The sequence below is a fragment of the Lampris incognitus genome, chromosome 9, assembly GCF_029633865.1.
Source record: "Lampris incognitus isolate fLamInc1 chromosome 9, fLamInc1.hap2, whole genome shotgun sequence".
Classification (NCBI taxonomy): domain Eukaryota; kingdom Metazoa; phylum Chordata; class Actinopteri; order Lampriformes; family Lampridae; genus Lampris; species Lampris incognitus.
In genome coordinates this window covers 42,177,274-42,191,318 of record NC_079219.1, presented here as the reverse complement: position 1 = coordinate 42,191,318, position 14,045 = coordinate 42,177,274, and the positions used below count along the sequence as shown (strand labels likewise).

Below are 14,045 nucleotides of genomic sequence, written 5' to 3'. Positions count from 1 at the left end.
CTCTATAACCAAAACCTGTATTTCGACCTACACATAAACAAGCTTGTGCAAACCTGCTTTTTCCAACCCCGGAACATTGCAAAAATCAAATCAATGTTATCAATCAGAGATCTTGAATCCATACCCTAATTTTTTCATGCCTTGACTACTGCAGTGCTTTCTTCTCCTGTCTCAGCCAAGCAGCCCTGTACCACCTGCAACTTGTGCAAAACACTGCAGCCAGGCTGTTAGCCAATACCAATCAGATCCTACATCACAACAATCTTCAGTTCTCTTCATTGGCTCCCAGTAAATTATAGAATAGACTTCAAGATACTGCTTATCACATATAAGGCCCTACATGGTCTTGCCCTTTTATACATCTGTTAGATCAGCTGTGTCTGTGAACAGCTTTAAAAACATCTTAAATCTCACCTCTAATGACTTGCCTTCCCTGTAATGGGGTTATAATTTTATTTATTTTTTACTTTTCTCTATGCAACTGTATGTTGTTTATTTTTTCTGTATTTTTATCTTGTGCACCATTTGGTAACTTTGTTTTAAAAAGGTGCTAAAAATAAACTTACTTACTTTCACTCATCGTCACCCGTGTAACTGCATTGCACCAATGTGTGTGTGCGCGCGCGCACACACACACACACACACACACACACACAAAATGCACATACATACACCTCTGTCCTGACAGGCAATTTCCTGCAGATAGACCTGTCAACATATATACAGTTCTTCTAGCCGAGGTAATCGTTTTGTGGGGTGACACTTAATTAACGTATTGTGAGTCTGGCCTCATCTCACACTGTTCTAAGTCAAACGGACAGAGAGAGAGGGAGCGAGGGAGAGGGAGCGGGAGAGTGCAGACACACATACTGTAGAAGCTTGCATGGCATTGTGTTTGTATCTTTGGATTGTTCTTTATGCAGGTACTAGGTGACAAAAATGAGGTTCCTGGATAACCACAACTCTGACATTCATCTGAAGCAAGTGCAATGAAAAATAAAAGGATCTATTTACACCCATCCAGCCTACACACACAAGCTTTGTAAAATGATGGTAAAAAAGCTAGACAGTGCCAGAGTCCTGACGCGATCATAAACACTGACTATACATTTAGAGTGGGACATCAGAGGAAAATAGCCAAATGAAAATCTAGACTTGAAACAAAAAGAAGACAAAAGAAAAAGAAAAGGCTTAAATAATAATACAGTTGGGGAGGAGGTATAATAGATATCACATTCAGAATGGTAGCTCAGGTCCCGGTGGAGAGCCTCTCCAACAATGATGGACGTTGACCTTTCTCTTCCCGTCTTTATACAAAGTGGCCTTTAAAACACGTGGGCCTCTGCATAATGCACTGATGGTGCCCTTCACATGAATAGTTTGGGTGGTGCATTATGGAGTCTAATGCCCTGGACCACCTGACACATGGAGCGATGGCAGACAGTTGAAGAGCAGATTAAAAGGTTTGCTTCTGACAGGTGGTCTTGCTTTTTACCGACAAAATGTCCTGCCAAGCTTTGTATTGTCACATTTCCATATCCATCTGTTATCTCTGCCTCTAACTGGCAGCTGAATTCATGAAAACACACAAAAGAAGCAATACTCAATTAACAACAGTAGATTTTAGCCAATGGAAAATAGTTAAAATTATGTGTTGCAAACTACAATATTAATTCCCCCACAAAAATACACACTAGCAATGCACCCCTACACACACGCACACAAGCAAAAAATCCTTTTCGTTGGAATGTCATTAAAAAGTTTAATCAATGTGGTGTCAATCTCAGAGCACAAGTTCCATATATTAACTCCTTATTGAAGTATATTACACACATACTTAACATAGTAAATACTTGTGCAGTGTATTACATTCAGGGTTGATATCTGGATTATGAAAGTTTGTCTTTTAATTTCTTACATTAAACAGGAGAAAAGGATTTATTGGAAAATGATTGCATCACTGTAACATGTAAAACAGTTAGTTTGCCTTAATAACTTTAAATGTTTTTTTTCTCCCTTCAACTCATTTGATGCTAAGGTCATTCTCTTAACACTGAGAACACATTAGGGGCCATGTTCACAAGCAGTCAGAGAATACTATCCGAGACATCTCAACTTAATTTAACCTTCAAAACCAAACAAAACAAAAAAACACTTGCTGGGGGTTCCATCTTAAAATTAATCAGGAGAGATCTCTAACAAACTTTGAACGAGGAATGGATGAGGAGCTTTGTCTGAGTGGAGATTTGTGGTTGACCCAGAGGACCAATTATTCTCCGAGGGATGAACAAAGGGGCACTAATCTAACTGACCTTCTTTCAAAGTAAACATGTTATAACATCTATACTAGCTCGCTTTCATGCTAGTTACAGGTCCTACAATTTGTTTGCACTGGTTGGATTTGGTTCTGGGGAACCAAGAATGTATGGGGAAGCAGGGAGTTGAAGAGAAGTATGTAGGAGTGGTGCAGCTTATGTATAAAGGAAGTGTGACAATGGTGCGGTGTGCGGTTGGAATGACATATGGGTTCAAGGTGGAGGTGGGATTACATCAAGGATAGGCTCTGAGCCCTTTCTTGTTTACAATGGTGATGGACAGGTTGACGGACGAACTCAGACAGGAGACTCCGTGGACTATGATGTTTGCGGATGCCATTGTGATCTGTAGTGAGAGCAGGGTGCAGGTTGAAGAGAGCCTGGAGAGGTGGAGGTATGCACTGGAGAGAAGAGGAATGAAAGTCAGTAGGAGCAAGACCTATGCGTGAATGAGAGGGAGGACAGTGGAATGGTGAGGATGCAAGGAGTAGAGGTGACGAAGGCGTACGAGTTTAAATACTTGGGGTCAACTGTCAAAAGTAATGGGGAGTGCAGAAGAGAGGTGAAGAAGAGAGTGCAGGCAGGGTGGAGTAGGTGGAGAAGAATGTTAGGAGTGATTTGCGAATAAAAGGGTACCAGTAAGGGTTAAAGGGAAGGTTTACAAGAAGGTTGTGAGACCAGCTATGTTATATGGTTTGGAGACAGTGGCACTGACGAAAAGACAGGAGGCGGACCTGGAGGTGGCAGAGTTGAAGATGCTAAGATTTTCACTGGGAGTGATGAAGGAGGACAGGATTAGGAACGAGTATATTAGAGGGACAGCTCAGTTTGGACGGTTTGGGACAAAGCAAGAGAGGCAAGATTGAGATGGCTTGGACATGTGTGGAGGAGAGAAGCTGGGTATATTGGGAGTGGGATGTTGAATATGGAGCTGCCAGGAAGAGGAAGGCCAAAGAGGAGGTTTATGGATGTGGTGAGAGAGGACATGCAGGTGGCTGGTGTGACAGAGGAAGATGCAAAAGACAGGAAAAAATGGAAACGGATGATCTGCTGTGGCGACCCCTAACGGGAGCAGCCAAAAGTAGCAGTAGTTGTAGATTTGGTTCTGGGGGCTGATTGTATTTCCATCACCAAGAAAAAGACTAAGCATTTTTTGTGCAAATTGACTTCCAGACCACGATTACAACATTTAAAAATACATCAATACTTTCGTGGTTGAAAAATGACGCCATGAGTTACATACACCATAAAAGAAACCAAGAAAGGACTTTGGGAAAATGAGTTCACTTCCACTTTGGCATGTAGCTGAAATGCTTCTTCTTCATTTCATTGAGAAATTTTGTGATAGCAAATGTTATTATATGACTGTTACTAGTAAAAAAAGCAACTATGTTGACATGTTCTGCAGTGAACTAACAGGATCAAAGAAGGTCTCTAATGCACAGTTGTTCTGGTAAGTGGTTTAGGTAATTATCCAAACACCACATCTCAGTTGCTTCGAAATCCCAAAACACGCTGCACCAGAAATTGGGCCACCTCAAGGATCGGGTCCCCCGGCACATACAGAGCAATTGTAGTGCAGCCTGGTAAAATTGAATATCCCAAGACAACATAAAAAAACAGGGTTCTTTATTCCGATCAATTTTATGATTTAGAAAAATGACATTAATAAATTTAGAGTTTCAACAATGATACTGCTCAACATAAATCTCTGGCTCTTAGCCTATAAAATGCCTAATCTCTTGTGCAGCTAGCTTGTAGAAACTACCTAGCATACAAGTGCCTAATCAAATGAAAGAAAATAACCAAATAAAATAACTGCACAATAAACAACTGCAGGGTCCTCCCTGTTACACCAAAATTAATAAAACAAATGAAAAGCACAAAGTTAGTTGTCACCAAACACAACATCTGTAGCTAATAAATGTGATTAGCCTAGCTAACACTCACAAGTATAGCGTTTTACATGGTCCTGCCCCACATGGTGTGATGGATGCCTAACTCTGCTTGGCTATCAGTTACACATGGAAACGCTCTAACAATAAATCTGCGAACGTCACACAGTATAACATTACAATCGGCAACAGATCTCACATATTACATCTAACACAGCATTATTAACATGAATCTTTCGATATTTTCTGCATTAGATATCATTTTAACATAGAACGTTACCGCTTTTACAAGCTCTTAAGAAACACAGCCGATCACTCCAGAGTACTTGAGGAAGGGAACGAAAAAACGGAACTTCCGGTTTAATCTCTGCCGTTCTAGCTCGCGCTGGGGGAGGCGCCACAAGGCACAGCGCTCTCTGGTGGTTTTTTACTTTAGAACTCAAGCCCCACCCGGCTACAGTAGTGTACGCTGTTAAGTGGCAGGAGGATTGTTGTGACTTGTATAGACCACCTCAATCACCTAGGTTTGCTCTTAAGTTCAAACTCTCCTGAGGATAAATGATATTTTGCTCATACCATTACAACTCCCTTTCAAAAGTTAAAGTAATGCGCTTTTACCCCATTAACCTACTATGCTAATATTATATTTTTTTCCACAACTTAATGTCGATAAATATGTGAATTATGTGGACCATAAAAATAGACAGAACATTTGTCTTCTCTCATAACATTACATCTTGTAATATACTACATGAACACGTACAGCAGAATTTCATATTGTTGCCATTTTACATATGTGATTGCAACTATTCCCCAATCCTCTGTACACATGGCCATTGTTATTCTAGTTAATGGTCATATCAATTTGCATATGAAACTGATCGTTGGTTTTGGTCGTTATGCCACTTTATTGTTTATTAGGGTGGGGATACCTGCATGTTTCTCTCAACAAACGTTGTGTCCAGATGAACCAATTCAACTTTCTGTAATTTATATGGAATTTCACCACTACTAGGAGCAACTCGTAGCACTTGGACAATTTGTGAATATAACCCCAAGAGGCAGAGTAAGTAAAAAAACAAAACAAAAAAACAAACAAAACATATTTTGTCTTCCTGGCCCAACCTCTTCTTGCTCTGTCCTGTTAAACTCGGTCTACATTTCTCCCACCACGTCTTCCAATGTTACTTCCAAACTGCAAGGAAAAAACTAATTTTTGAAAACCCTAATAGTTGCATACAGATACAAGATTCAGACTCATTTTTTATCTCCTCTCTAGACCCCCTTACCGTCCCTGGTAACAGCTCTGTGGCTGGGGAAACAGAGAAGAGAGAAGATGCAGGGGGCTGAAGATAACTAGGACTGAGCTCCACCTCGCAGATGTGTAAATACATATATACTGTTTTTTTTCTTTTTAGCACAAAATAAAATTAATAAAAATTAGTTTTCTTTATCTGCCTCCCCTCTTACTAGGGGCCTTCCTCCTGTTCACCGTAAGCCTCTATCCTATTCCTCTTCCCCATCTCTTCCTTTCTCAAACCATCCAATCTTAGACAAACATCTTTAGCCCAAGGACCAAACAGCAGCAAAATTACTTGGCTCAACACCTGACTCTTTTGCTGGCCTAACCCTCTTTTCCTCTCATCTTTCTTGTTGATTTCATTAATTATTCATTCTCTTCTCTCCTATGAATATAAATCCATTGCATGTGCCCTGCTACAACTCACTTCACGAGAAGAACTGTGACACAATAACATAGAAATGACAAACACAGGGATTAGCAAATTCAGGAGCCCTCACAGCCCCTTGACATAATTTTGCCATCCAACACTTGTGTAGAACCAAACATTAGCCATCCATCCATTATCTGAACTGCTTATCCTTCTCTCAGGGTCACAGGGATGCTGGAACCTTATTATACATTACCCCTATTATACATTAAAAGATGGTGTGAAATGCGTTTGCAGCGGCCTCACCCAGTACCAACTATACAGTGTCTTTGGCCACATCTGCATCTAAGTCTGTGTCTTCATGTGTATTTTTTTTAATTTTGTTCGTCAATTTTGTTCGTTTAACGGCTAGGAGAGCTGGTGTTGGATCAGCTGAGAGAGCTTATGGCCCTTTGCGGAGCTGTATGGTCCTGCCTGGGGCTGTACCCGAGAGGAAACATCGAGGCGGTCTGGCGGCGGCTTCGCCTAGCGTCGACTGTGCAGTGTTTTTGTCTGTGTCTGTGTCGTCATGTGGAGTGTGGGGGAGGTGTGTCGAGGAAGTTTGGCTGGGAGAGCTAGCATTGGATCGGCTGGGGGAGCTTGGTCTGCTTCGTCCGATGGGCCCAGGGACCACGGCCCCTGCCTGGAGCTGTGCCCGGGGAGGAAACACTGAGGGTGGTCTGACAGGACGTGGAAGCGGGGCAGGCTATGTTAACTGCTAGCCCATGCAGAACAGCAGTTCCGACAGTCATCCTGGCTGGAGTTTGTTCTCTGGACAGAGGAATTTTTTTGGATCGTGCTGCACTGAGTGGAGGACTGTGTTGTTGACTGTTTTTTTTTTCTTTCTTGCTTTGTTCTCTCTGTTTTTGTATGTTTTTGGTGGTGTCGTTTTTGGGAAATTTTGGATGTGTGTTTTTTGTGTTTTACTGCTGTGGACTGGGAGACACGAAATATTGTTTCTTTGTGTATGCAAGTACATGTAAGAAATGAAAATAAATTGTTCCTGAGTCCTGATTAAGTCTTCCTGTTTACTTGAATACGCTGAAGCAAAAGGTCACCCATAGACTTTGACCGTAACATGAATGACAAGATCCAGAGAGTGAGGATGCTCTTCTAGAGCAACAAGAGAGGAATAACCTTTGTTTCGCAAGGTTAATCATTTAGCACATGAAGAAAAGACCTATGTAAGCAGCTCAGTGTTCACAGCAAAACAGTCATCTATACACAGGGAACATAGAATATCAGGCACGTTCTTAATAACACAAAATATGTAGCAATATGTACAGCATGTGCATTTAGCAAATACCTAATAATCAAATACCTGAGTACAAAGATGAATCACTCATACGAGCTTATGTATGCATGCCTGCTGTAGTGTTCCTCTGTTCAAAGTTGGAAATTCCGCTGTGTTAATGTGGAATATTGGCAGAGCTTTTTTTTGCTTAAAGTGCTACCACTGTTAAAAAACACTACTCACATGCTATAGAGCCCTGAACCCCAATAGGCAGCCCACGGGCCGGGCCTGAGAGCCACATGTCTCACCCGTGCCGACCCATTGGCACCAATGCACCTGTCATAACGTAAAATAAAGTCTGCAACATGTGAAATAAAGTGTGTGCTGCTCTACTTTATTTTGACCTCACCCCACACCGTACACTTGACCTATGTCGTAGAGTGCGTGTAGATGTAAGACGTACCCCGCACTCTCTACGGTCCTCAACTAGACAGAGCCACTCACCAGTTAAGTCACAGATAATAACTTTCCTAAACCAAGAACATGGCCTGTGTGAAAAAGCGGAAAGTCAACCAGGAAAACAGTCAGTTCAAATCTGACTGAGACTGATCAGTTGTGTTTTATTTTACTGGACCACGCCAATGCCAAACCGACATGCTTGATATGCATGCAGACTGCAGCTGTCTGCAAAGCAGATAATCTCAAGTGGCACTTAAACATGATGCATGCTGCCAGTTTTAATGCCAACTACCCTACAAAATCAGATCATCGTAAACAAAAAATAGAAAATATGATATCATGTTCAAAGCCTCTTTTGCAGATGTGGCAGACAGGAGCTGTGGTCATAAGGTCATCGATGCCTGTCGAGGTGGCAACCTAAGAACTCGCTGGGGCAGTGGGGGGAGCCGTCAGGCTGAAGAAGGAGGCCTTTCGGACTTGGTTGGTCCAGAGTTCTCCAGAAGTAAAGCAGAGCAGTACTGGGAGGCCAGAAGGGCTGCCGCTTCAGCGGTCGCGGAAGCAAAAAATCGAGCGTGGGAGGAGTTCGGCAAGGCTATGGAGGCAGGGCTTGACTCAGGCTGTGTTCAGCTGGGGAGGGGAACTGTTGACCCGGATTGGGGATGTTGTTGAGCGGTGGAAAGAACACTTTGAGGAGCTCCTGAACCCGGCTAACACGTCCTCAGTGGAGGAGGTACAGTCTGAAGACTCGGGGGAAGCCCCACCCATATCCCTGGCAGAGGTCTCTGAGATAGTTAAAAAGGTCCCCTGTGGCAAGGCACCAGGTAGAGATTTGCCCTGAGATGCTGAAGGCTCTGGACATTGGTGGGTTATCTTGGCTGACACGCCTCTTCAGTGTCGTGTAGAGGTCAGGAACAGTACCTGTGGAGAGGAAGACCGGGTGGTGGTTCCCATATTTAAAAAGGGGGACCGGAGGGTGTGCTCCAATTATCGGGGCATCACATTGCTCAGCCTCCCTGATAAAGTCTAATCTAGGGTGCTGGAAAGGAGGCTCTGACCGATTGTCAAACCTCTGATCAAGGAGGAACAATGCGGATTCTGTCCTGGCCGTGGAACAACGGACCAATTCTTTACCTTTGGGGAAGTGCTGAGGGGGGCATGGGAGTTTGACCAGCCAGTCTACATGTGTTTTGTGGACTTGGAGAAGGCTTACGACCATAAACCCTGAGGCACTCTGTGGGGGGTACTGTGGGTGTATGGGGTACCAGGGCAGTTGTTACAAGCCATCTGGTCCTTGTATAACCAAGGTAAGAACTGTGTCCGCATTCTCGGCACAAAGTCAAACACATTTAAGGTGAGTGTCAGACTCCGCGGAAGTTGTCTCTTGTCTCCCATTCTGTTTGTGATATTCATGGACAGGATCTCAAGGTGCAGCCAAGGTGAGGAGTTTGTCCATTTAGGGAACCTCAGAATTGCATCTCTGCTCTTCACAGATGATGTAGTTTTGTTGGCTTCATCAGAACATGACCTCCAGCGTGCACTGGGGCGGTTTGCAACTGAGTGTGAAATGGCTGGGATGAGAGTCAGAAAAATGGTGGATTGCTCCCTCTGGGTTGAGGATGAGTTGTTGCCTCAAATGAAGGAGTTCAAGTATATTGGGGTCTTGTTCATGAGTGAGGGTAGGATGGAGCGGGATATTAATACAGGTGGCCTGGTGCAGCATCAGCAGTAATGTAGACGTTGTACCGGACCGTTGTGGTGAAGAGGGAGCTGAGCCGGAAGGCAAAGCTCTCAATTTACCAGTCAATCTTCATTCCAACCCTCACCTATGGTCATGAGCTTTGGGTAGTGACCGAAAGGGTGAGATCAGATACAAGCAGCTGAAATGAGTTTCCTCCGTAGAGTGTCTGGGCTCAGCCTTAGAGATAGGGTGAGGAGCTTGGACATCCAGAGGGAGCTCGGAGTAGAGCCGCTGCTCTACTCCGTGGTTCGGGCATCTGATTAGAAGCAGAATCAGAATCAGAATGCTTTATTCATCCCAGAGGGGAAATTGGGTTCTATTACAGACACTCACGCACTAATAACTAAAAACTAACAAGATACAAGATAAGAAAATAGAAACACAAACAAATAGAAATAAAAGATAAATAAGAAATAGAAAGGATTAGGATGCCTCCTGGGCACCTTCCTTTGGAGGTTTCCCAGGCACGGCCAACTGGGAGGAGAACCCGGGGTAGATCCAGAACTCGCTGGAGGGACTACATGTCAAATCTGGCTTGGGAACGCTTTGGGATACCCCAGGAGGAGCTGGAGGGCGTTGCTGGGGAGAGGGACGTCTGGAGTACCTTACTTAGCTTGCTGCCACTGCAACCCGACCCCGGAGAAGCGGCTGATGATGAATGAATGAATGAATGAATCATATCTCATCTACATCACCTTAATCTTTAATTACAAGGCAAGAAGCACACTGTTGCAGACATATACAAGGTGGTTGAAGCTTTCTAGTCAAAGGTGAACCTTTTGGAGAGACAGCAAGTCTTACTTTCCACATCTGTGGGAGCATGTGAGCAGAACGAAACGTGGGAAGATCCAGTGATGAAGGATTCCATGACAAGCCTTGCAGAAAACTTCAAGGAACGATTTGAAAGCTCCCCTAAACTCTCAGATGACATCCTCCTCTTCCCGAGACAGCCATTCTCCGTTTTGGCTGACAGCCAGTCAACTGCAGAAGCCAAAAAGCTGTACCTTCCATAGATGAGGCAACTCTTCAGATGGGAACACCCGATTTGCTCAAAGCACAACACAATGATGTTGGGTGAGTGACTTTTTGGATCAACGTGGTTCCCCAAGCTCGATTCAAAAACACGAGTGCTATCTCAATGGTACAACTCAAATTTTCCCCTCCACATACATATGCGAGTCATCATTTTCGTCAATGAACACAATCAAGAACCATGAATGAAACAGACTTTCCAATGCACATATTTGCCAGTGCCTCAGGCTTGCCACAACAGAATATAGGCCCGACATCAGAAGGATTGCCTCATCCCGTCACTCCCGCTTCTCTCACTGGTTGGTGAATGAACATCCATATATTTTTGTCCATTTATCCATAATCGATTGGTTGGTTTTGGACTTAATTTGTTTCAAGAGTGATTTTTTTTTCTTGTGTGACCCTCAACACAGGCTTTAAGAATCCCAGGTTAAAATTATTACTACTACCACCACCACCACTATTACTACGACTACTACAACTACTAGTAGTACCACTACTACTTTCAGCTGCTCCCATTAGGGGTCGCCACAGCACATCATCCATTTCCATCTCTTCCTGTCCTCTGCATCTTCCTCTGTCCCACCAGCCACCTGCATGCCCTCTCTCACCACATCCATAAGCCTCCCCTTTTCCTCTTCCCTGGCAGTTCCATATTCCGCATCCTCCTCCTAATATACCCAGCATTTGTCCTCCGCAAATGTCAAAGCTATCTTCTTCTTCAATCTTGCCTCTCTTGCTTTGTCTTCAAACCATAATAACAATTATAATAACAAAAATAATAATGACAATAATAATAATTGTACTAGAAGCAACACCATCTGCACATAAAACAACTTTTTCTGGCGCAATGGAAAACTGATGTGGCCCTTGGGGAAAACTAATTGGGGAACCCTGCTATAGAGCAAGATATTTGGAGAATCTATCACTCACCAGGAATATCCTCTCCAGCTGGTCCTGGATGTCTTTCATCCCTGGAAATGCTGCAACTCCCTGGATCATCTCAATGAAAATGCAGCCCACACCCCTGGAACACAGCATAATAAAGAGAACAACCCTAAATTAACAATTTAAAAAATAAATAATAATAATAAAAAAAAAATATATGTATATTCAAATACCACCCTATGTCTGGAACGTCACTGAAGTTACATGCATCACAACATTGTAGTATAGAAAAGCAAAAAGCATTTATGTTCCTTTGTTGAAAGTCGCTGTTGAGAAAGTACTTTTTTTAAATCCATAAAATTCATCAATTCTTGAAAGCTGTGAGAGTTAGTGTATGGGTCTAAATTGGTGCATCAGTTTGATACAGTATGATAGGGATGTTGAAGTTGTGTTATTTCTTTAAAGCTTAGGTTCACTTTTAATCTAGACATTATGCAGACTGACTTACCATCAGTAAGCACAATGAAACTTTTTCCATCCACTGAACCATGTGACTTCAGTCTTCCAATTGAAAATTATATTTTTGAACTTATTACTAAGCCTAATACCTCCACATGTCACCTGCATCCAATTCCCACAAACACAGTTAAAGCATACTTGCCCTCTATCATTTCCCTGATAACCTAAATCATCATCTACATCCTCTTTGTCCACTGGTACAGTTCCCCCTTCACTGAAGATTGCCACAATCAAGCCTACTGTGAAAAAAAAAACCTGGTTTAGACTTTAATGACCAAAACAACTACTGGCCTATTTCCAATTTACTATTCATCTCCTAAATTATTGAGCGGGTAGTTGCATCTCAACTTCAAATCTGCCTTGATAACAATAATCTCTTCAAACAATTCCAATCTGGCTTTCGCCTCAAACATAGCACAGAAACAGCCCTGGTTAAGCTCTCCAATGACCTCTGTTGTGTAGCTGATTCTGGTCTACGCTCTCTATCCTCATCTGCCTTGACCTCACTGCAACCTTTGATACTATATCTCGTCTGCTTCTCATGGATTGTCTGGCTAGCATTGGAACTGTGGGCACTGTGTATCAGTGGTATGCTTCCTACCTTGCAGACAGGACACATTTGTAAAGATTCAGAATTACCAGTCGGAAAGCGTCATAGTTCATCATGTAGTTCCACAGAGTTCAGTGTTGGGGCCACTCCTGTTTATTTTTTATTTATATTTTTGTTGGTCCCCCCCCCCCTTTTCCTCCCCAGTGTATTTGGTAATACGTATTTTCAGAGTACGCTAGTTTCGAGAGAGCAGAGCTGTCCGGTTGCTGCTCCACCCCCTCTGACGATCCGGGGAGGGCTGCAGACTACCACATGCCTCCTCCGATACATGTGGAGTTGCCAGCCGCTTCTTTTCACGTGACAGTGAGGAGTTTTGCAAAGGGGATGTAGTGCATGGGAGGATCACGCTATTCCCCCCAGTTCCCCCGCCCCCCGAACAGTTGCCCCGACCGACCAGAGGAGGCGCTAGTGACCAGGACACATACCCACATCCGGCTTCCCACCCACAGACATGGCCATTTGTGTCTGTAGGGATACCCGACCAAGCCGGGGGGTGACATGGGGATTTGAACTGGCGATCCTCATGTTGGTAGGCAACGGAATAGACCACCATGCCACCCAGACCACCCATTTACCTCTTCCCTCTTGGCAATATGTTCTGGCACTATGGTATTCATCTTCATTTTTATGCTGATGATACACAGCTTTATGTGTCCACAAAGTGCACTTCTCTTTCATCTAGTACCCTCACTGCTCATCTCCATGATTTACATATATGGATGACAAACAATTATTTGAAATTTAACTGGTAAAACTTCTCACTGACACTAAATCTAAACTAATTTTCTCACTTGCCATTGCTGGAGCCACCATACCTGTTTCCAGCCAGGTTAAGAGCCTTGGTGTTATCCTCAACAGTACCCTTCTTTTTCCAGTTACATAAACAATGTCTCCCGGATTGCATTTTTCCATCTGTGAAACATCTCCAGACTATGGTCAACTTTAATGTAACACTTCATGGAAGTCTTAGTCAATGCTTTGGTCACATCATGCATTGACTACTGCAATGCGATCTTGGCAGGTATTCGCAACAAACTTATTCACCAACTTAAACTCATCCAAAATTCAGCAGCAAGGACATGTTCAAAGTACATTGAACATGTCACTCCCCTGCTGATTCAATTAGGGCATAATCACACATGAACAAAACTAACATTGTTGAATATTCAACTCCCGTTTATTTCCATTCTATGTGAGCGAAGGGTAATAAAAACATTGGCTTCTGTTGGCAAACCAAATTTGTGAAGTTGCCAGCTAAAGTTCACCAAAGTTGAACTCCATGCGAAGCAAAGATCCGAATTTGCTTTGCCACCGGAGGTGAAAATTCACCGATGTTAATTTCGCACACGTGTGACCGTGCCCTTACACTGGCTTCGCGTCCCAAGATTACCTTTTAACATTTTATTATTAACATTTAAAGCTATTCATAATCGTTCTCCTGCTGATCTCAGAGACCTTCTTCAGCAGCTCTATTGGTACTACCAGCCATCAACTTCAGCACAATGAGCCCCAGGGTTTTCTCCTATGCTGCATCAAACTTTGGAATTCCCTACCCCCTCACATCCACATACTGGACTCCATTACATAATTCAAAACTGCTCTTAAAACCCATCTTTTTAAACTAGATTATTCACTTTAACTGCATT

The 14,045-nt window shown here is 43.1% G+C and overlaps 1 protein-coding gene across 1 annotated transcript in view; it reads right to left on the bottom strand.

Annotated features, from left to right (window-relative positions):
- Positions 1-14,045, bottom strand: part of cdk14 (cyclin dependent kinase 14) — a 278,497-nt gene that overhangs the window by 99,914 nt on the left and 164,538 nt on the right. The window contains exon 11 of the mRNA XM_056286990.1: positions 11,316-11,409. Coding sequence (XP_056142965.1) covers positions 11,316-11,409 — 94 coding nt within the window. The remainder of the gene's footprint in view (positions 1-11,315; positions 11,410-14,045) is intronic.